This window comes from Anomaloglossus baeobatrachus, chromosome 10 (genome assembly GCF_048569485.1).
Source record: "Anomaloglossus baeobatrachus isolate aAnoBae1 chromosome 10, aAnoBae1.hap1, whole genome shotgun sequence".
NCBI classification, from domain to species: domain Eukaryota; kingdom Metazoa; phylum Chordata; class Amphibia; order Anura; family Aromobatidae; genus Anomaloglossus; species Anomaloglossus baeobatrachus.
This window is the reverse complement of record NC_134362.1, coordinates 188,975,736-188,997,214: the sequence shown is the minus strand read 5'-3', so window position 1 is coordinate 188,997,214 and position 21,479 is coordinate 188,975,736. Positions and strand designations below refer to the sequence as shown.

The 21,479-nt window shown below is 50.5% G+C and overlaps 2 protein-coding genes across 2 annotated transcripts in view; both read left to right on the top strand.

Annotated features, from left to right (window-relative positions):
* Positions 1 to 21,479, top strand: part of PSMD7 (proteasome 26S subunit, non-ATPase 7) — a 627,368-nt gene that overhangs the window by 384,044 nt on the left and 221,845 nt on the right. The gene's annotated exons all lie outside the window — the stretch shown is intronic.
* Positions 10,533 to 21,479, top strand: part of VPS4A (vacuolar protein sorting 4 homolog A) — a 61,852-nt gene continuing 50,905 nt past the window's right edge. The window contains exon 1 of the mRNA XM_075326012.1: positions 10,533 to 10,656. Within this exon, the coding sequence (XP_075182127.1) occupies positions 10,636 to 10,656 (21 nt within the window). The 5' untranslated portion in view covers positions 10,533 to 10,635. The remainder of the gene's footprint in view (positions 10,657 to 21,479) is intronic.

Genomic DNA, 21,479 nt, shown 5'->3' with positions numbered 1-21,479 from the left:
GCTGCAGCTGTAAAGGCCTGGCAAAGTATTAAGAAGGAGGAAACCCAGCGTTTGGTGATGTCCATGGGTTCCAGACTTAAGGCAGTGATTGCCTCCAAAGGATTCGCAACAAAATATTGAAACTAAAAATTTTTTTTTGGGTTTGGTTTATTTGTCCAATTACTTTTGACCTCCTAAAATGTGGAGTGTTTGTAAAGAAATGTGACAATTCCTACAATTTCTATCAGATATTTTTGTTCCAACCTTCAAATTAAACGTTACAATCTGCACTTGAATTCTGTTGTAGAGGTTTCATTTCAATCCAATGTGGTGGCATGCAGAGCCCAACTCGCCAAAATTGTGTCAAATATTTCTGGACCTAACTGTACGTCACAGTGCAGGGGTTAATTTCACTTTTATTTTCATAAACATGGAAAGACAAATTAAATTCCCTAACACATATGTGAACGAGCCCTTAGGGTCCGTGCCACGATCAGTGTCAGCAGCGTCTTGGACGCAAAGTGTTTTCACTGATTCCAAAATGCTGCGTTGTACAGTATAAGCACAGTGGATGGATTTATAGAAGTCTCCAAGAAACTAGTGTGGCGCCCCTGCGGCTCCAGTTGCCACAGGGTACTGCACATCTTTTAAGGTGCAGTATTCACCTCGGGTAAGGAAGGGGTTAATCACCGGTGTTACACATACACTTTACATACAGCTTAGGCGCCTTCTCACTGGGGAGCCAGACTAGGGTAGGCAGGGGGTGGCCATCACGAAGCTTGGGACTTTCCCGCTCACTTGGGGTAGAAGAGGAGCATCACACACACACACACACACACACACACCCGGCAGTCAAGTCGGGGCTTCAGTTCTGGCGACACAACACCACTTATTCTCCTTTTTCTTCTCATGGGGCCTGAGGCTTGGAGCGAGGTGCTCACGGGTTCCCCCTCTCCTGAAGGGACACCCTTAGGACACTTTCTAAACACTGGTGGCTTCCTCCAACTCATCCGAGGTCGACGGGGCCCAGCACGGCAGTGTCCGGTGCCTCCCGGGCAATGCAAAGACTGTTAGTAAAGACACCTGGAACCGCAGTAGCCGACTTGGACTCTTATAACTGGCGCCAACAGCCACTACTCCCCTCATTATCCTCCCCGGGGCCTACTCCACCTGAGGGGAGCCAAACCATCTTAGCTGCAATTACCATCTGCCCCAGAAGACAGCGACAGCAGCAGCGGCTAATCCCTGGCCGCGTACTGCAGGTGGCGTCACAAAATTATTCCATCCATCCCCCCTTCTCCATGGACACCTCGGGGTCACGAAACCGGGCAGGCCACCCGTGACATCCATCCCCCTGACCCTTCACCGGCCCGGCGACGAGTAACCCCCAGGCCCTGTGGGGTGCTGCACTAGCATCTCCACCAGAGAAAGCACGCTGTGTCCAGACCGCGAGGACGCCTGATGGTGGACACTCACCCTTATAGATTTAGTGTTGTGCCCTAAAAATACAAATGTTTTACACATACACCACAATACACTATAAGATTGTGCCCACGGTCTGGACATGGTGTGTCCTGGACACATGTCCTCTCCTGTGGGGCTGTGAGTGCTCTCCGCAGGGACCACAGCGGCCGGTGCCCACAGCCAGGGTTCGGGCCACTGTGGTCTCTTCTATTCTTTCTGTGGAGACACAGCAATAAATTAACATACCAGGGCTCAGGAAGCCGCACCACAGGTCAGTTTTCGCTGTGAGCTGCACACGCACAGTGCGCAGAGGATTTCTACAAATCCCATCCACTGTGCTTGTACTGTACAACGCAGCGAAAACACTCTGAATCCACAATGCTGTGAACCCTGATGGTGGGCACGCAGCCTCACATACAGGCATCTTACACACATACACAACCCCAGAAACACGGACATGTAAACATACAGTACAGAGATGTGAACACATATACACACACATGTACTCCCACACGTCATAGACGTGCACACACAGTATACAGATATATACATATACCGACACCTATACACAGCGTACAGCCATATACACATACATATACGCAGACACGTACACACAGCCGTATACACCTACACACAGCATACAGCTGTATACACATGTACAGCCCAAAGGAAAAATTCCAGCATCTATGTCTTTATAAAAATAAAACTCTGCCTTTATATAGATAAGGTTAAAATTCCATAAAAAAGTCCATTAATGAACAAGAGAGACGCGTTTCGAACACTGGAACGTTCTTAATCATGATGCACAGCCGTATACACACACGCACAGCCATATACACACACGCACAGCCGTATACACACACGCATAGCCGTATACACACACGCACAGCCGTATACACACACGCACAGCCATATACACACACGCACAGCCATATACACACACGCACAGCCATATACACACACGCACAGCCATATACACACACGCACAGCTAAGAAGAAGAAAAAAACAGCTCACCCTTTCAGGAGATTAGACCATCAGCCAGAACGGTGCACGGACCTTTGGTAGTTAGACCTTGTCACCACAAGGTTCAGGGAGAGGAAGATAATCCAGCATCCAGTTCCAGAAATTTAAAACATCAATTTTATTCAGAAAAAAAGTTAAAACTCCATGTTCCATAGTTGCATTAAAAGCGCATCATAGCAGGTGTAAAAATGGATACGCATTTCGGACGTATGTGTCCTTAGTCTAGATCTAGACTAAGGACACATACGTCCGAAATGCATATCCATTTTTACACCTGCTATGATGCGCTTTTAATGCAACTATGGAACATGGAGTTTTAACTTTTTTTCTGAATAAAATTGATGTTTTAAATTTCTGGAACTGGATGCTGGATTATCTTCCTCTCCCTGACACACGCACAGTTGTATACACACACACACAGCGTACAGCTGTATACACACGCTCAGCTGTATACACACGCACAGCATACAGCCGTTGTGAGACTGTGACCGGGGTTATCTATGACGGCCGGTATGTCTCGCCCCGGTTGTGCTCACTCTATGATAATCCACTATAGGGTTAATGCTGTTTTCCCTACAGGCTGAAGGGAGGGATAAATAGATTCAGGAACAAGGGCAGGTGTGCCGGGTGTGAGGGAGTGATCACATCTCCCTGAGTTCTCTGCCGGAAAGGCACATATGTAATATTATGGACTTTTTTCTTTGGAATAAACCGTGTGCTGTGAACCTTGGTGCCTGGATCCCGTGTCTTCTGCAGCGCAGCCGACGACGCTACCTCACATATGGTGGAGAATCGGCGGGCATGACAGCCGGTGAGGTGTAGCATTCATCCCTGGTGACCCAGCTGCGCATGTCCTGGATTCGAGCGGCTATACTACAGCCCAAACCCGGCGACGCCATGGAGGACATAATAAAGCATTTGGCTCAGGCTAATGCACAGCAGCAACAGGCTAATGCACAGCAGCTACAAACCAATGCACACCTGCTCCAATCCTTGCAAGTGCAGGAAAAAAAATTCCAAGAACAGATGGATCAGGCCAATGCACGTCAGCAGCAAGCCTTGCAATTGCAGGAAAAAAGGCACCAAGAACAGATGGTTCTCCTGGCCAAGTCGATCCGTGCCGGACCGGCAGCAACAACCCAGGGACCGGGTGACGACGGCAGCGTCCGGAAAGCGGTGAGACAAGCGTTGCAAAAGATGACCCCGGGTGATGATGTGGAAGCGTTCCTGGCGGTGTTTGAACGGGTGGCCGAGCGGGAAAAGCTGCCGACCCCGCAGTGGGCTGAGGTATTGTCACCTTATCTGACGGGGGAACCCCAAAAAGCATACCTGGACCTCTGTACCGAGGACGCCCTTGACTATGTGACCCTGAAAGCCGAAATACTGGCTCGGTTGGGGGTGAATACCTATGTACGGGCTCAGCGGGTAAATCAGTGGTTCTATGAGGAAGCCAAACCCGTACGCTCCCAGGCCTATGACTTGTTACATCTTGTAAAAAAGTGGTTGCAGCCTGACACTCTGAGCCCGGCGCAAATGGTGGAAAGGGTAGTAGTGGATCGTTTTGTGCGCACTTTACCCGTCACCGTTCAACGGTGGGTCGGACAGGGTGACCCGAGTACCCTGGACCAATTAGTGTCCCTGGTAGAGCGGCATGTGGCTACGCAGGACTTGATACGGGACACTGAGACTTTGCGTACCGCCCGTCGGTCCGGCCCCTCCAAGCCTAGGGCCAAGGACCCACCGCTGACACCGGTGCGGGAGTCCGCTACCGTCCCGTCGGAAGCCGCACCCTCCGTCCCTGAGGTCCGGAAAACTATGTACCCTAAACGACAACTCGTCAAGGGGGTGTCCTTCCCTATTAGATGTTGGCGGTGCCAGCGGGTGGGACATATGGAAGCCCAGTGTCCACTCACCACGGAGCCCATGGATTGTGGGGTTACCCGGCGGGGTTCAATGTATGCTCAGGTGGTGTGTACCGCTGACCTGGTCTACCCAGAGACTGAGCCCCACTTGTGCCAAATTCAGGTGAATGGATGTCCGGTTACAGGCTTGTTGGATTCCGGAAGCTTAGTGACCCTTGTGCGATCAACCCTAAGGGCTAAAGTAAAGGCCACCGGACGTACCGTGGGGGTGGTTTGCATACATGGGGACCGCCGAGACTATCCCACGGGGATAGTCACCATCACAGCACCTTGCGGTCAGGTGCAACATGAGGTGGGACTTATTAATACTCTTCCCTATGATGTGATCCTAGGAAGGGATCTGCCCTATTTTTGGACTTTATGGAAGGGACCTCCTAAGTCCCCTCAGATATTGGTCAGTCCGGGACCTGAGCCCTACAATCCTGAATCCGGGACGCCTGCCGTAGGGGTCCCCATGATAGGGACAGGATGTGAACCTGATAGGTCGCCCCTAGAGGTATTGGCAGGAGAGGCTGAGACGGTCGAGCCCATCCCGGAGTTGGAGGCGTCCCCGGATACGTTTGGGACAGCCCAACTCCAGGACCCTACATTAATACATGCCCGGAGTCGGGTGACAGTAGTTGACGGGGTGGCACAGCTGCCTGGTGCCCAGGTAAGATACCCCCATTTCGCTCTTAAGCAGGATTTACTCTACCGGGTAGATGAAATACGGGGCGTAGGGGTAGAGCAGTTGGTGGTGCCCCAGCCGTATCGCCGGCGGGTCCTCGACTTGGCTCATAAACACCTGATGAGTGGTCACCTAGGGGTCAAGAAAACGCAGGAGCGAATATTGCAAAGGTTCTATTGGCCCGGGGTCTTTGGGGAGGTAAAACGGTTCTGCGAAACCTGCCCGGAGTGTCAGCTTACCGCACCCCTGACCCACTTTCGCAGTCCGTTGGTACCGTTACCCATTATAGAAGTCCCTTTTGAACGGATAGGGATGGATCTGGTGGGGCCCCTCGTAAAGTCTGCTCGAGGGCACCAGCATATCCTAGTGATCGTTGACTATGCCACCCGGTATCCAGAGGCGATACCTCTCAGACATACTGCAGCCAAGCTTATAGCTCGGGAGTTGTTTGCTGTGTTCTGCCGGGTGGGGTTGCCCAAGGAGATCCTTACGGATCAGGGGACCCCATTCATGTCTAAAGTGACCAAAGAGCTATGCCGGCTACTCCAGATCAAGCAGTTGCGTACGTCTGTGTATCATCCTCAGACGGATGGTTTAGTGGAACAATTCAATAAAACCCTGAAAACCATGCTCAAAAGGGTGATTTCCAAAGACGGGAAAGACTGGGATATGATGCTTCCCTATTTGATGTTTGCCATACGAGAGGTGCCACAGGCATCCACGGGGTTTTCGCCTTTTGAATTGTTATACGGGCGACATCCCCGGGGATTGTTGGACCTGGCAAAAGAAACCTGGGAGCAGGAGCCCACCCCCCATAAAAGTGTGATTGAACACATTTTGGGTATGCAGAACCGCATAAGCGCGGTCATGCCAATTGTGAAGGAGCATTTACAGGAGGCTCAGGCCGCGCAAAGCAGCCGCTACAATAGACACGCCACCGTGCGGACCTTTAAACCCGGGGATCGGGTGTTGGTATTGATTCCCACGGCAGAGAGTAAATTCCTGGCTCAGTGGCAAGGCCCCTACGAGATAAAGGAAAGAGTCGGGGTGGTTAACTATAAAGTGTGGCAGCCCGGTAGGCGGAAACCTGAACAAATATACCATGTCAACTTATTAAAACCTTGGCAGGAACGGGAAAACCTGATGGCTGTTTTTTCCCCACCTCCCTCCTCTTCGGGTCGTTCACATCCGGCTCCAGCGACCTCCGGAGAGGACGAACCGGAAGTAAGGATTGGAGAAGCCCTCACCAAGACACAGAGGCGAGAGGCCAGACGGTTGGTTCAGCAGAACCCCGATGTCTTCTCCGAGCTGCCCGGTAGGACCAGTCTGATACGACATGATATTGTCACCGAGCCCCACCTGAAGGTACGCCTGAAGTCATACCGGGTACCGGAGGCTCGACGACAAGCCATATCAGAGGAAGTAAAGTCAATGTTACGCCTGGGGGTCATCGAAAAATCCCGGAGTGAATGGGCTAGTCCGATTGTCCTAATACCAAAACCCGATGGCTCCTTAAGGTTCTGCAATGACTTTAGGAGATTGAACGAAATATCCAAGTTTGATCTCTACCCCATGCCCCGGGTGGATGAGCTGATTGATAGGCTGGGACAGGCGCGGTATTTTACCACGCTCGACCTGACCAAGGGGTACTGGCAGGTGCCACTGACGGAGTCCGCCAAGGAGAAAACCGCTTTTGTTACGCCGGAGGGTCTCTTCCACTATGTTGTCTTGCCTTTTGGGTTACATGGCGCTCCGGCCACGTTCCAGAGGTTGATGGACTTAGTACTGGAACCCCACCAGGCGTATGCATCAGCGTACCTTGATGACATCATTATTTACAGCTCCGATTGGCAGACCCACTTGGAACAGGTACAAGCGGTGGTGGACGCGCTTCGAACAGCCGGATTGACAGCCAATCCCAAGAAATGTGCGTTGGGACTCACGGAAGCCCGCTACTTGGGCTACGTAATAGGCCAAGGAGTGATTAAGCCCCAAATTAACAAAGTTGAGGCGATCCAGAAGTGGCCTAGACCCCTGACCACGAAGCAGGTTAGGGCCTTCCTGGGTATCGTGGGGTACTACAGGAGGTTTGTAAAAGATTTTGCGGGACTATCAGCCCCCTTGACGGACCTTCTCAAAGGCAAGAAGTCCGTCATGGTGCACTGGACTCCGCAGGCCGAGGACTCCTTCCGGGCCCTGAAGGGGGTCCTGTGCGGACAGCCCGTTCTTGTAAACCCTGATTTCCGGAAAGAGTTCATAGTACAGACTGACGCCTCGGAGGTCGGCCTGGGGGCAGTGCTGTCTCAGGTGGTTCAGGGGGTGGAACACCCCGTCACCTTCTTAAGTAGGAAGCTCACCCCTCCCGAGCGGAATTATAGCGTAGTGGAGAAGGAGTGCCTGGCGATCAAGTGGGCCTTGGAGTCCCTACGCTATTACCTGCTGGGACGTCAGTTTCGCTTGGTAACGGATCACTCTCCACTGGTCTGGATGAGGTCCGCCAAGGAACGGAATGCCCGGGTTACCCGGTGGTTCCTTTCTCTGCAGAACTTCCGGTTTACGGTTGAACACCGGGCCGGTAGGTTGCAGGGCAACGCCGATGCCTTGTCCCGCGGCCCGTGTTGGATGGCAGGAGTTCAACCCCGCACGCTTGAACTAAGGGGGGGGGTATGTGAGACTGTGACCGGGGTTATCTATGACGGCCGGTATGTCTCGCCCCGGTTGTGCTCACTCTATGATAATCCACTATAGGGTTAATGCTGTTTTCCCTACAGGCTGAAGGGAGGGATAAATAGATTCAGGAACAAGGGCAGGTGTGCCGGGTGTGAGGGAGTGATCACATCTCCCTGAGTTCTCTGCCGGAAAGGCACATATGTAATATTATGGACTTTTTTCTTTGGAATAAACCGTGTGCTGTGAACCTTGGTGCCTGGATCCCGTGTCTTCTGCAGCGCAGCCGACGACGCTACCTCACACCGTATACACACACACAGCGTACAGCTATATATACACACACGCACAGCCGTATACACACGCACAGCATACAGCCGTATACACACACACAGCGTACAGCTATATATACACACGCACAGCCGTATACACACGCACAGCATACAGCCGTATACACACACACAGCGTACAGCTATATATACACACGCACAGCCGTATACACACGCACAGCATACAGCCGTATACACACACACAGCGTACAGCTATATATACACACGCACAGCCGTATACACACGCACAGCATACAGCCGTATACACACACACACAGCGTACAGCTATATATACACACGCACAGCCGTATACACACGCACAGCATACAGCCGTATACACACACACAGCGTACAGCTGTATACACACGCTCAGCTGTATACACACGCACAGCATACAGCCGTATACACACACACAGCGTACAGCTATATATACACACACGCACAGCCGTATACACACGCACAGCATACAGCCGTATACACACACACAGCGTACAGCTATATATACACACGCACAGCCGTATACACACGCACAGCATACAGCCGTATACACACACACAGCGTACAGCTATATATACACACGCACAGCCGTATACACACGCACAGCATACAGCCGTATACACACACACAGCGTACAGCTATATATACACATACATATACAGACACATATACAGATATAGTCACATAAGAAAAAACAAAAAGCCAGCACCAAATGTGCACTGCGGCACTAAACATTCCAAACTGTACTTATTTTAAAAATTTTGAGATTTTTGGCAAAAAATTGCAATTTCTTGAGCTGCCTCGCCACGTCACGGCAAATCTCATTTGAAGCAGTCCTACACTAAAATATTTTTATAAAATGTGCCATACGGCCTCACATATGAATAGTAGAACTGCTCTTAGCAGCACTCACCTGGTCTATTTCAATCCCGTACCCATGACTGAGTCATGGCTGTGGGCGGGACAGGTCCAAGCAAATGCTGCATGAAGTAAATAGCCTATCCATTTTTACACCTGCTATGATGCGCTTTTAATGCAACTATGGAACATGGAGTTTTAACTTTTTTTCTGAATAAAATTGATGTTTTAAATTTCTGGAACTGGATGCTGGATTATCTTCCTCTCCCTGACACACGCACAGTTGTATACACACACACACAGCGTACAGCTGTATACACACGCTCAGCTGTATACACACGCACAGCATACAGCCGTATACACACACACAGCGTACAGCTATATATACACACGCACAGCCGTATACACACGCACAGCATACAGCCGTATACACACACACAGCGTACAGCTATATATACACACGCACAGCCGTATACACACGCACAGCATACAGCCGTATACACACACACAGCGTACAGCTATATATACACACGCACAGCCGTATACACACGCACAGCATACAGCCGTATACACACACACAGCGTACAGCTATATATACACACGCACAGCCGTATACACACGCACAGCATACAGCCGTATACACACACACAGCGTACAGCTATATATACACACGCACAGCCGTATACACACGCACAGCATACAGCCGTATACACACACACAGCGTACAGCTATATATACACACGCACAGCTGTATACACACGCACAGCATACAGCCGTATACACACACACAGCGTACAGCTATATATACACACGCACAGCCGTATACACACGCACAGCATACAGCCGTATACACACACACAGCGTACAGCTATATATACACACGCACAGCCGTATACACACGCACAGCATACAGCCGTATACACACACACAGCGTACAGCTATATATACACACGCACAGCCGTATACACACGCACAGCATACAGCCGTATACACACACACAGCGTACAGCTATATATACACACGCACAGCCGTATACACACGCACAGCATACAGCCGTATACACACACACAGCGTACAGCTATATATACACACGCACAGCCGTATACACACGCACAGCACACAGCCATATACACACACAGCGTACAGCTGTATACACACACACACAGCGTACAGCTATATATACACATACATATACAGACACATATACAGATATAGTCACATAGAAGCATATACATATTTGAAAACATTCACATACAAATAATCGCGCTGCAGGAAGCCATTATAACACACATGGGCGCGCACAGTGAATTGCGCGCGGCCGTGTCTCCTGTACTATGCGGCCGGTCAGCACTGTGTGCACCTGTAATGTCAGTGTGCCCGGCCGCATCACAGTACAGGAGACACGGCCGCGCGCAATTCCCTGTGCGCGGCCATGTGCTATAATGACATTATGCAGCAGGCGGCCGGCCCTCTACAATAGCTGGGAGAGCAGCCCGGGGGCAATTGGCCCCTGCCTCCCGGCCCAGCCCGCCCCTTACATTACGTAAAGCTAATAGCCACATTACAATGATGCTGGTTGTCATGACGACCGCTGCAGTCATCGCGCAACGCATCACGTGCTGAAAGCAGCGGCTTCCGGGTTCGACTGACGTCACTTCCGGTTCCGGTGAACTGACAGGCCCCGGAATCCAGAGGAAACCCCCGAAGACACCGGGACCGGGAGATGAGATGACAACGTCAACTCTGCAGGTAACGGTGACAGTCGGAGAGAGGGGCGGGATATCCGGGTGTAGGGGGCGGTGGTGCGTACACATCCGGACCGGCGCTACCCATAATACCCCGGGTCCTTGAGTCGCCCCCTGCTGTCCGTTTTTTATACACCATCATTTAGGTGCCTTGGATTTGGCCGTTGCTAGGTAACCGTTTATTATCCTGCCCTCTGGATGAAAAATCTGCCCAAAAACACCCCACACAGGGCTCATAGGAGAGGGGGATCTCCGGGCACCCAGCTTTCCCAGACTCCTGATGGGCAGATGAGTGACTGATTCTCTAGGACATTCCCATCTCGGTATACATAATAGTAAGCAGGAAAAACCTGGTGATCCCTTCGATGGAGGCTCGATTGGTGGTCACCCAGCTTTCCCAGCCTCCTGATAGGAAATCATGTCATCGTTCACAAAGACATCCCATTAACTGGGCGGATTTACCATTCAGGGGTCTGGGAAAGCTGCTCCTCAGGAAGCCATATACTGATGCCTATATAGTTATCACCCAGCTTTTCTATGCTCCTGATAGGCAAAACATTTAATAATTTACTAAGGCATCCCTGGTGCCGATTCACAAATTAGCAAACCTCGCAGGCGGCACGGTGAAACCCCCCTCTGGGTACTATAATGGACATTGTGTATTGGTCACCCAGCTTTCCTAGGTTTCAGGCTAGGACAGTCCCGGTGCACAGTAAATGAACTCATTTACCATTTATGAGGCCAGGAATAATAGGTGACACCATTCTGGATACTATATCGGTGGCTGTATATTTGTCACCCAGCTTTCCCAGAGTCCTGAATGACAAATCTACCTATTAACTGATACATCCCATGCTGATGTTGTACTGGTGTAATGTTACCTGAAGGGTTAATGATAAGGGTTATTGCATATCAGGATTGAGGAAAAGCTTAGGGATCCCCTAGGCTAGTAGTGTGTGTTTTGTTGTGGGTTTTTTTTTTTTCCCCAGCTTTCCAAGACCCCTGATGGGCTGTTGAGTCCAATCACTTTAGCATTGAGGAAAAGTTTGGTGATCTGTATAATGATGGCGGCCAAATAGCCAGAACAGAAGATGGTCTTATAATTTACTTATTACAGCACTGGGATCACACGAGTGTTGCGGTCATTGTGGTCTAGGCAGGATCAGTCTCCTTCCCCTTCTGGCAGCTGACAGTACGGTCTCTTCTCTTCACCACAGTACAGTGCTACCTGATTTATTCTTACGGATGTGCCCAGGTCTTTGGGCAGCTACGAGTTCAGCTATGTTCACATGTTGCATTTTTGCAACACTTTCTCTTTAAATGCCCCAGAATCTGAGTACAGCCATGTGCACACAATGCCCTTTAAATTCAGGCGAAGGCAAATGATTGTTTTGTAAATAGGAAAACAAAAGACTCTTTTGTGCCAGGTTTTTTTTTGTTGTTTTTTTTTTTAATTTGCTGATAGTGCGCCAAACAGTTTTGGCACTGATGTCCTTTTTTAGGGTTTTTTGAGGTTTTTTTTTTTTTTTTTTTAATTTTTTTTATTTAAAGCACCAAGAGACATGTGGGCGTCTTTTGAGCTTTCCCATTGAGTTGTCGTCTGAGCCGAAAACACCAGAGAGGATTGGACCCGTCTTTTCTCTTCACATCTTTGCATTTTTAGATATGTTCATTCTTTTGAGCATTTTCCAATTTTTCGGAAGCCGCCTGAAAAAGCTGTCGTGTGCACACACCCCAGGGGCGCCTTCAGTGCATGCATACACAGTGGCTTAGGCCCCCTTCACATGTCCGTGTCTCCGGTACGTGTGTGCTCCGTTTTCTCATGTGCCGGAGACACAGGCACACGTAGAACTATTAAAATCAATGGGTCTGCGTATACGTGCTTGTTTTGCTATGGACCGTGTGTACGTGTGGAGCATACGTGTGCCCCACGCGTAGACATGTTAGTTTTTCTCCGGCATCACGGGTGTCACACGGCCCGCACGGATGCGATCCGTGTGACACACACTGGAGAAAACACACACACAAAAAAAAAAAATCTATACTCACCTTCTCCAGCCCTGCTGCCTCTGCCGCTGCTGTCACTTGCTTCCAATCCCCGCTCATTATGCTCATTGAATATTCACTCCACTGTGGCCGGAAGCAGCAGCAGCGGGGAGTCGGCAGGACCGGAGACCGCGGATCAGCACCACGGACAGCAACGCCAGGGACAGGTAAGCAGAAAGTTCCGGTTCTCCGTGTGCTATCACGGATAACACACGGAGAACACACATTGTGCCATAAACGGCACACGGAAGACAATACGCACCTTTGACACATCCGTGAAAAACGTGCGTGATTTTCACGGACGTGTGAAGGCGGCCTTAGGCTGTGTTCACACAATACGTTTTTTTTTCTGCTCTCTTGACAGCAAAAAAGCTTAAAAAAAATCAAGATTTGCTTAGTTTATGGTGTAATTTGTCTAAAGTACAAATTTAATTAATCACCAAAGCAACGGTTGTGTTTTTTTGCGTTTTTTTCCACTTTCTCTTTTTCAGTGGTGAAATATATTGAAAGAGTCACAATGCTTCATCTTCAGCAGTTTTCCATTTGTCAGGGGTAAAAAAAACCCCAATTGTGGGCAGATTTCTGAAATTTCATCGCTTTTGCTGTAAAAAAAACAACACAAAAAAAAGGCTTTTAATTTGTATAAAACTTGTGAAAAAACGCAGCAGAAATGCAACGTGTGAACACGGCCTTCCAGGAGTGGCATAAATGAGATTCCTTAACTGTCACTTTTTTTGTGCATTTTGAGCCCTGCTTAATGAATGTGTGAAAAAACACAAGTAAAAATGCTGAAAATTGCAAAAGCGCAATTGTGAACATACCCTAAGGCAGACCTGGGCAAGGGGCGGCCCGTGGGCCACATCCGGCCCGCCTACTCTCTGTGACCGGCCCGCCTGATTCAGGGCGTCCTTGCTGGCCGGTCACTGATGAGGGCAATCTGACCTGTTGTCCGTAGCTCCAGGCTCCGGGAGGCGCGTGGTCAGATTGCCCTCATCACACGCTGCGTGCCGGGTAGGGAACAGAGGACAGATCCTACAGCTCCGCACAGTCAGTGCAGGCAGCGGAACGCAGGAATCTCTCCTCTGTTCCCTGCGGCAGCTTTCTCTGTGACACACGCGCGCCCTGATATCGTCAGTACGGCGCGCGTGTGTCATTTGAAAAGTTCCCGCCCGGCAGGAGAATAAGCTGCAACGGCGGGGGCCGTACGGAGAGAAGCAGCGGCTCCTAGCAATACAGAGTCGGCGCAGCCTGGGCATGTGAAAGAGAAGCCGCTCAGTGGGGGGCTCGTACGGAGGTGTCTGAGGAGGGGACAATAAGAAGACAGGTGAGTGGTTACTAGTAACCTGCGGGGTTAACTGTTGACAAATATTTGGGGTGTAGTGTTTTAGTATATGGGAAAGTAGTTTTACAGGTGTGGTATATGGGGGGGTGTAGTGGTGTAGTATAATACAGGTGTATATGGGGGGGTGTAGTGGTGTAGTATAATACAGGTGTATATAGCGGTGTAGTGGTGTAGTATAATACAGGTGTATATAGCGGTGTAGTGGTGTAGTATAATACAGGTGTATATAGGGGTGTAGTATAATACAGGTGTATATAGCGGTGTAGTGGTGTAGTATAATACAGGTGTATATAGGGGTGTAGTATAATACAGGTGTATATAGGGGTGTAGTATAATACAGGTGTATATAGGGGTGTAGTATAATACAGGTGTATATAGGGGTGTAGTGGTGTAGTATAATACAAGTGTAGTATATAGGGGTGTAGTGATGTAGGTTATCACAGGTGTAGTATATAGTGATGTAGTGGTGCAGTTTATTACAGGTGTAGTATATAGTGATGTAGTATATTACAGGTGTATATAGGGGTGTAGTGATGTATATAGTGGTATAGTATATAGAGGTGTAGTTTATTACAGGTGTAGTGTATAGGGATGTATTTTGCAGGTGTAGTATATAGGGATGTATATTGCAGGTGTAGTGTATAGGGATGTATATTGCAGGTGTAGTATGTGGCGGGTGTAGTGATGTAGTATATGGGGATTGTGTGTGTGTATGTATGCATACATTGTGTGTATGTGTATATATATTATATACACACAGTATATATGTACAGTTAGGTCCAGAAATCTTTGGACAGTGACACAATTTTGGCGAGTTGGGCTTTGCATGCCACCACATTGGATTTGAAATGAAACCTCTACAACAGAATTCAAGTGCAGATTGTAACGTTTAATTTGAAGGTTTGAACAAAAATATCTGATAGAAATTGTAGGAATTGTCACATTTCTTTACAAACACTCCACATTTTAGGAGGTCAAAAGTAATTGGACAAATAAACCAAACCCAAACAAAATATTTTTATTTTCAATATTTTGTTGCGAATCCTTTGGAGGCAATCACTGCCTTAAGTCTGGAACCCATGGACATCACCAAACGCTGGGTTTCCTCCTTCTTAATGCTTTGCCAGGCCTTTACAGCCGCAGCCTTCAGGTCTTGCTTGTTTGTGGGTCTTTCCGTCTTCAGTCTGGATTTGAGCAAGTGAAATGCATGCTCAATTGGGTTAAGATCTGGTGATTGACTTGGCCATTGCAGAATGTTCCACTTTTTTGCACTCATGAACTCCTGGGTAGCTTTGGCTGTATGCTTGGGGTCATTGTCCATCTGTACTATGAAGCGCCGTCCGATCAACTTTGCGGCATTTGGCTGAATCTGGGCTGAAAGTATATCCCGGTACACTTCAGAATTCATCCGGCTACTCTTGTCTGCTGTTATGTCATCAATAAACACAAGTGACCCAGTGCCATTGAAAGCCATGCATGCCCATGCCATCACGTTGCCTCCACCATGTTTTACAGAGGATGTGGTGTGCCTTGGATCATGTGCCGTTCCCTTTCTTCTCCAAACCTTTTTCTTCCCATCATTCTGGTACAGGTTGATCTTTGTCTCATCTGTCCATAGAATACTTTTCCAGAACTGAGCTGGCTTCATGAGGTGTTTTTCAGCAAATTTAACTCTGGCCTGTCTATTTTTGGAATTGATGAATGGTTTGCATCTAGATGTGAACCCTTTGTATTTACTTTCATGGAGTCTTCTCTTTACTGTTGACTTAGAGACAGATACACCTACTTCACTGAGAGTGTTCTGGACTTCAGTTGATGTTGTGAACGGGTTCTTCTTCACCAAAGAAAGTATGCGGTGATCATCCACCACTGTTGTCATCCGTGGACGCCCAGGCCTTTTTGAGTTCCCAAGCTCACCAGTCAATTCCTTTTTTCTCAGAATGTACCCGACTGTTGATTTCTTCAGCGCTCTATTGGGAGACCCAGACGATTGGGGTATAGCTACTGCCCTCTGGAGGCCACACAAAGCACTACATTAAAAGTGCAAGGCCCCTCCCCCTCTGGCTATACCCCCCCCCCCCCCCCTGGTATCACGGGTTCTCCAGTTTTAGCTTTGTGTGCGAAGGAGGTCAGACATTCCATGCATAGCTCCACAGATTTTAGTCAGCAGTAGCTGCTGACTATTTCGGATGGAAGAAAAGAGGACACATATAGTGTCCCCAGCATGCTCCCTTCTCACCCCTGGATGGTGTTGTAAGGTTGAGGTACCTATTGCTGGTACAGGGCTGGAGCCTGACATGCTGTTTTCCTTCCACATCCCCTGGTAGGGCTCTGTGGAAGTGGGATCCTGCCGGCCTCTCAGCTCTGACGCCGGGCTCCATCCACAGACCCATTAGAACCTGATGGAGACGGAGCAGGAGTACGATCAGGGACAGGCCCTGCATCATACAGGTACTCTGTGTCCCCGGCAGGCACAGACACACTCCGGGCTGGCTGGGTGTTGTAGTGTGCCGGGGACCGCAAGGTTGGAGTTAGTGTCCCTACAGATTACTGGGGGATTTTTTGTGTATGGGAACGCAGCGCCGACCCCCTCTGGACCGGGCGGCGCTGCTGTGACTTGTGGTGCGCCGGGGATCCGCCGTCCGCGCTTTTACGGCGGCGGCGGTTATAAATTGAGTCCCCGGCTTTTTGGGCCTAGGACGCCGGCAGCTCCGATTCGTTCCCGCCCCCACCCTGTCATTCAGGGTAGGGGAGAGACGCTGTTCGCTAGCAGCGACGAGGGCTGGAGCCTGATTTACATGCTCCAGCCCTCACACTAGGCACAGGAACCAGGAACGCCCAGGGCCCGCCCCCCTTCTCTCTCAGGACGCCGGCAGCCATTACATGCAGTCTGGCTGGAGGAAGGACGCAAGGCTCTGGGAGACCTGGACTAGGGGCTATCTGGCGACCACACACCCGCTTTTTAAGCGGGCGGTAAGCGATTTTTCTGTGCTGGTCCCTCTAGTGCCTCACGGTGTATCGGTGTACTGTGTAGGATATAGAGATATTGTATTTCTTGCACTGTGAGGTCGCTTCTGGCTGCATCTCCCAGATCACTCTGTGGAAGCAACAACATGCCATCCTCAAAACGCAAGGCTGCCAAGGCCAGGGCTGTGTGTGATGCGTGTGCTGCATGTGGGGCTAATCTACCAGCAGGCTCCGATGACCCCCATTGTGTGCAATGCTCCGACCCGGTGCTGCTTCGCCAGCCGGAGTCCGGAGGGGTAGTGACCCAGGCTGAGACGCTTGTAAGTTCTGCCCCGGTGACAGGGACAGACTTTGCAGTTTTTGCTGATAATATGTCTGTGTCTATGGCAAAAATCCTTGAAACCTTGCAATCTATGCATGGGGCTCAGTCTTTGGGCACGGCGAGGCCTCTGTCCTCAGGTCCCCCTCACTTGGAATTAATCCAGCCCACAGGGGGGTCCCCGGCTTCACAGGCCGAGGATTATGACTCAGATGATAGCCCCAGCCACCCTAAGCGAGCTCGCTGGGAAAGACCCTCGACGTCATCACACTGCTCAGGGTCTCAGCGCAATCAGTCTCCCTGTGATGTGTCTGATGAGAGTGATCAGGAATCCATTCCTGGAACCCCTCTCAACCTGGATACCCCTGATGGGGATGCCATGGTAAACGACCTTATCTCAGCCATCAATAGGCTGTTGGATATTTCTCCCCCAGCCCCTTCAGCAGAAGAGGCGGCTGCGGAGCAGGAGAAGTTTCGTTTCCTTTATCCCAAGCGTAAATTGAGTGCTTTGTTGGATCACGCTGACTTCAGAGAATCAATCCAGAAGCACGACGCTCACCCAGAAAGGCGTTTCTCTAAACGATCTAAAGATACGCGTTTCCCTTTCCCCCCTGAGGTGGTCAAGCGCTGGACACAGTGTCCAAAGGTAGACCCCCCGATTTCCAAACTCGCAGCTAGGTCCACAGTTGCAGTGGAGGATGGCGCTTCACTTAAAGATGCCAATGACAGACAGATGGACCTTTGGTTAAAATCTGTCTATGAAGCTATCGGCGCGTCGTTTGCTCCGGCATTCGCAGCCGTATGGGCACTCCAGGCTATTTCAGCTGGCTTAGCAAAAGTGGATGCTATCATACATCCAGCAGTGCCGCAAGTGGCGCACCTTACCACGCAGATGTCGGCGTTTGCGTCTTACGCTATCAATGCGGTCCTAGAATCTACCAGTCGCACCTCAATGGCGTCCGCCAATTCGGTAGTTTTGCGCAGAGCCTTGTGGTTAAAGGACTGGAAAGCAGATGCTGGTTCCAAAAAATGTTTAACCAGTTTGCCTTTATCTAGAGATAGACTGTTTGGCGAGCCATTGGCTGATATCATTAAGCAGTCCAAGGGTAAAGACTCCTCTTTACCACAACCCAGAACAACCAAACCTCAGCAGAAAAAGTGGCAGCAGAGGTTTCAGTCCTTTCGAGGTTCGGGCAAGACACCGTTTACCTCGTCCAAAGGGACTCAGAGGACGCAAAGAAACTCAGATTCGTGGCAGGCTCACACGCGCCCCAAGAAAGCAAATGGAGGTACCACTTCCAAAGCGGCTACCTCATGACTTCCAGCCCCCTCCCTCCGCATCGCCGGTCGGGGGCAGGCTCTCCCGCTTTTCCGGCATTTGGATGTCACAGGTCAAAGACCGGTGGGTGACGGACATTTTGTCTCGCGGGTACAGAATCGAGTTCAATTCTCGTCCTCCAGCTCGGTTCTTCAGAACCTCCCCACATCCAGACCGAGCAGATGCCCTGCTGCAGGCGGTGGACTCCCTAAGAGCGGAAGGAGTGGTGATCCCAGTCCCTCCTCAGGAACAAGGGCAAGGGTTTTACTCCAATCTCTTTGTGGTTCCAAAAAAGGACGGCTCGTTCCGTCCTGTTCTGGATTTAAAACGGCTCAACAAACATGTGCACGCCAGGAAGTTCCGGATGGAAACCCTGCGTTCTGTCATTGCCTCAATGTCCAGAGGAGACTTCCTTGCCTCAATAGACATCAAAGATGCTTATCTCCACGTGCCAATTGCTACAGAACATCAACGTTTTCTACGTTTTGTGATAGGAGACGACCATTTTCAGTTCGTAGCTCTGCCATTTGGTCTGGCGACAGCCCCACGGGTCTTCACCAAGGTCATGGCGGCGGTGGTAGCAGTCTTGCACTCTCAGGGACACTCGGTGATCCCTTACCTAGACGATTTATTGGTCAAAGCTCCCTCTCAAGAGGCATGTCAGCACAGCCTGAATGCTACGCTGGAGACCCTACAGTCTTTCGGATGGATCATCAACTTTCCAAAGTCGATCCTATCACCGACTCAATCACTAACGTATCTTGGCATGGAGTTTCATACTCTAGCAGCGATAGTGAAGCTTCCGCTGAACAAGCAGCGGTCACTACAGACAGGGGTGCAATCTCTTCTGCAGGGCCAGTTGCATCCCTTGCGGCGCCTCATGCATTTCCTAGGGAAGATGGTGGCAGCCATGGAAGCAGTTCCCTTTGCGCAGTTTCATCTGCGCCCACTTCAATGGGACATTCTCCGCCAATGGGACGGGAAGTCAACGTCCCTGGACAGGAAAGTCTCGCTTTCCCAGACGGCCAAGGACTCCCTACAATGGTGGCTCCTTCCCACCTCATTGTCTCAGGGAAGATCCTTCCTGCCCCCATCCTGGGCAGTAGTCACGACAGATGCGAGTCTGTCAGGGTGGGGAGCAGTATTTCTCCACCACAGGGCTCAGGGGACGTGGACTCCGCAGGAGTCCACCCTTCAGATCAATGTTCTGGAGATCAGAGCAGTGTATCTTGCTCTACTGGCCTTCCAACAGTGGCTGGAAGGAAAGCAGATCCGAATCCAATCGGACAACTCCACAGCGGTGGCATACATCAACCACCAAGGAGGGACGCGCAGTCGGCAAGCCTTCCAAGAAGTCCGGCGCATTCTAATGTGGGTGGAGGACAGAGCATCCACCATATCCGCGGTTCACATCCCAGGCGTAGAAAACTGGGAAGCAGACTTCCTCAGTCGCCAGGGCATGGACGCAGGGGAATGGTCCCTTCACCCGGACGTGTTTCAGGAAATCTGTCGCCGCTGGGGAGTGCCGGACGTCGACCTAATGGCATCCCGGCACAACAACAAGGTCCCGGCATTCATGGCGAGGTCGCGCGATCAAAGAGCTCTGGCGGCAGACGCCTTGGTTCAAGATTGGTCGCAGTTTCAGCTCCCATACGTGTTTCCGCCTCTGGCGCTCTTGCCCAGAGTGCTACGCAAGATCAGATCCGAGTGCAGCCGCATCATACTCGTCGCTCCAGACTGGCCGAGGAGGTCGTGGTATCCGGATCTGTGGCATCTCACGATCGGTCGACCGTGGTCACTGCCAGACCGACCAGACTTACTGTCCCAAGGGCCGTTTTTCCATCAGAATTCTGCGGCCCTGAACCTGACTGTGTGGCCATTGAGTCCTGGATCCTAGCATCTGCAGGATTATCTCAAGGAGTCGTTGCCACAATGAGACAAGCTAGAAAGTCGAATTCGGCTAAGATCTACCACAGAACGTGGAAGATTTTCTTATCCTGGTGCTCTGCTCAGGGAGTGTCTCCCTGGCCATTTGCATTGCCCAAGTTTCTTTCCTTCCTGCAATCGGGGTTAGAAAAGGGCTTGTCGCTCAGCTCCCTTAAAGGGCAAGTTTCGGCACTATCCGTGTTTTTTCAGAAGCGTCTAGCACGTCTTTCTAAGGTGCGCACGTTCCTGCAGGGGGTCTGTCATATTGTGCCCCCGTACAAGCGGCCGTTAGATCCATGGGATCTGAACAGGGTACTAGTTGCTCTCCAGAAGCCGCCCTTCGAGCCTCTGAAGGAAGTTTCCTTTTCTCGGCTGTCACAGAAAGTGGCGTTTCTTGTTGCGATCACATCGCTTCGGCGAGTGTCTGAGCTGGCAGCTCTGTCATCCAAGGCTCCCTTCCTGGTGTTCCACCAGGACAAGGTAGTGCTGCGCCCTATTCCGGAGTTTCTCCCTAAGGTCGTATCCTCTTTTCATCTTAATCAGGATATATCCTTGCCTTCTTTTTGTCCTCATCCGGTTCACCGGTATGAAAAGGACTTACGTTTGCTAGATCTGGTGAGAGCACTCAGAATCTACATTTCCCGCACGGCGCCCATGCGCCGTGCCGATGCACTTTTTGTCCTTGTCGCTGGTCCGCGCAAGGGGTTGCAGGCTTCTAAAGCCACCCTGGCTCGATGGATCAAAGAACCAATTCTAGAGGCCTACCGTTCTGCGGGGCTTCCGGTTCCTTCAGGGCTAAAAGCCCACTCAACCAGAGCCGTGGGTGCGTCCTGGGCATTACGTCACCAGGCTTCGGCTCAACAGGTGTGCCAGGCAGCTACCTGGTCCAGTCTGCACACTTTCACCAAG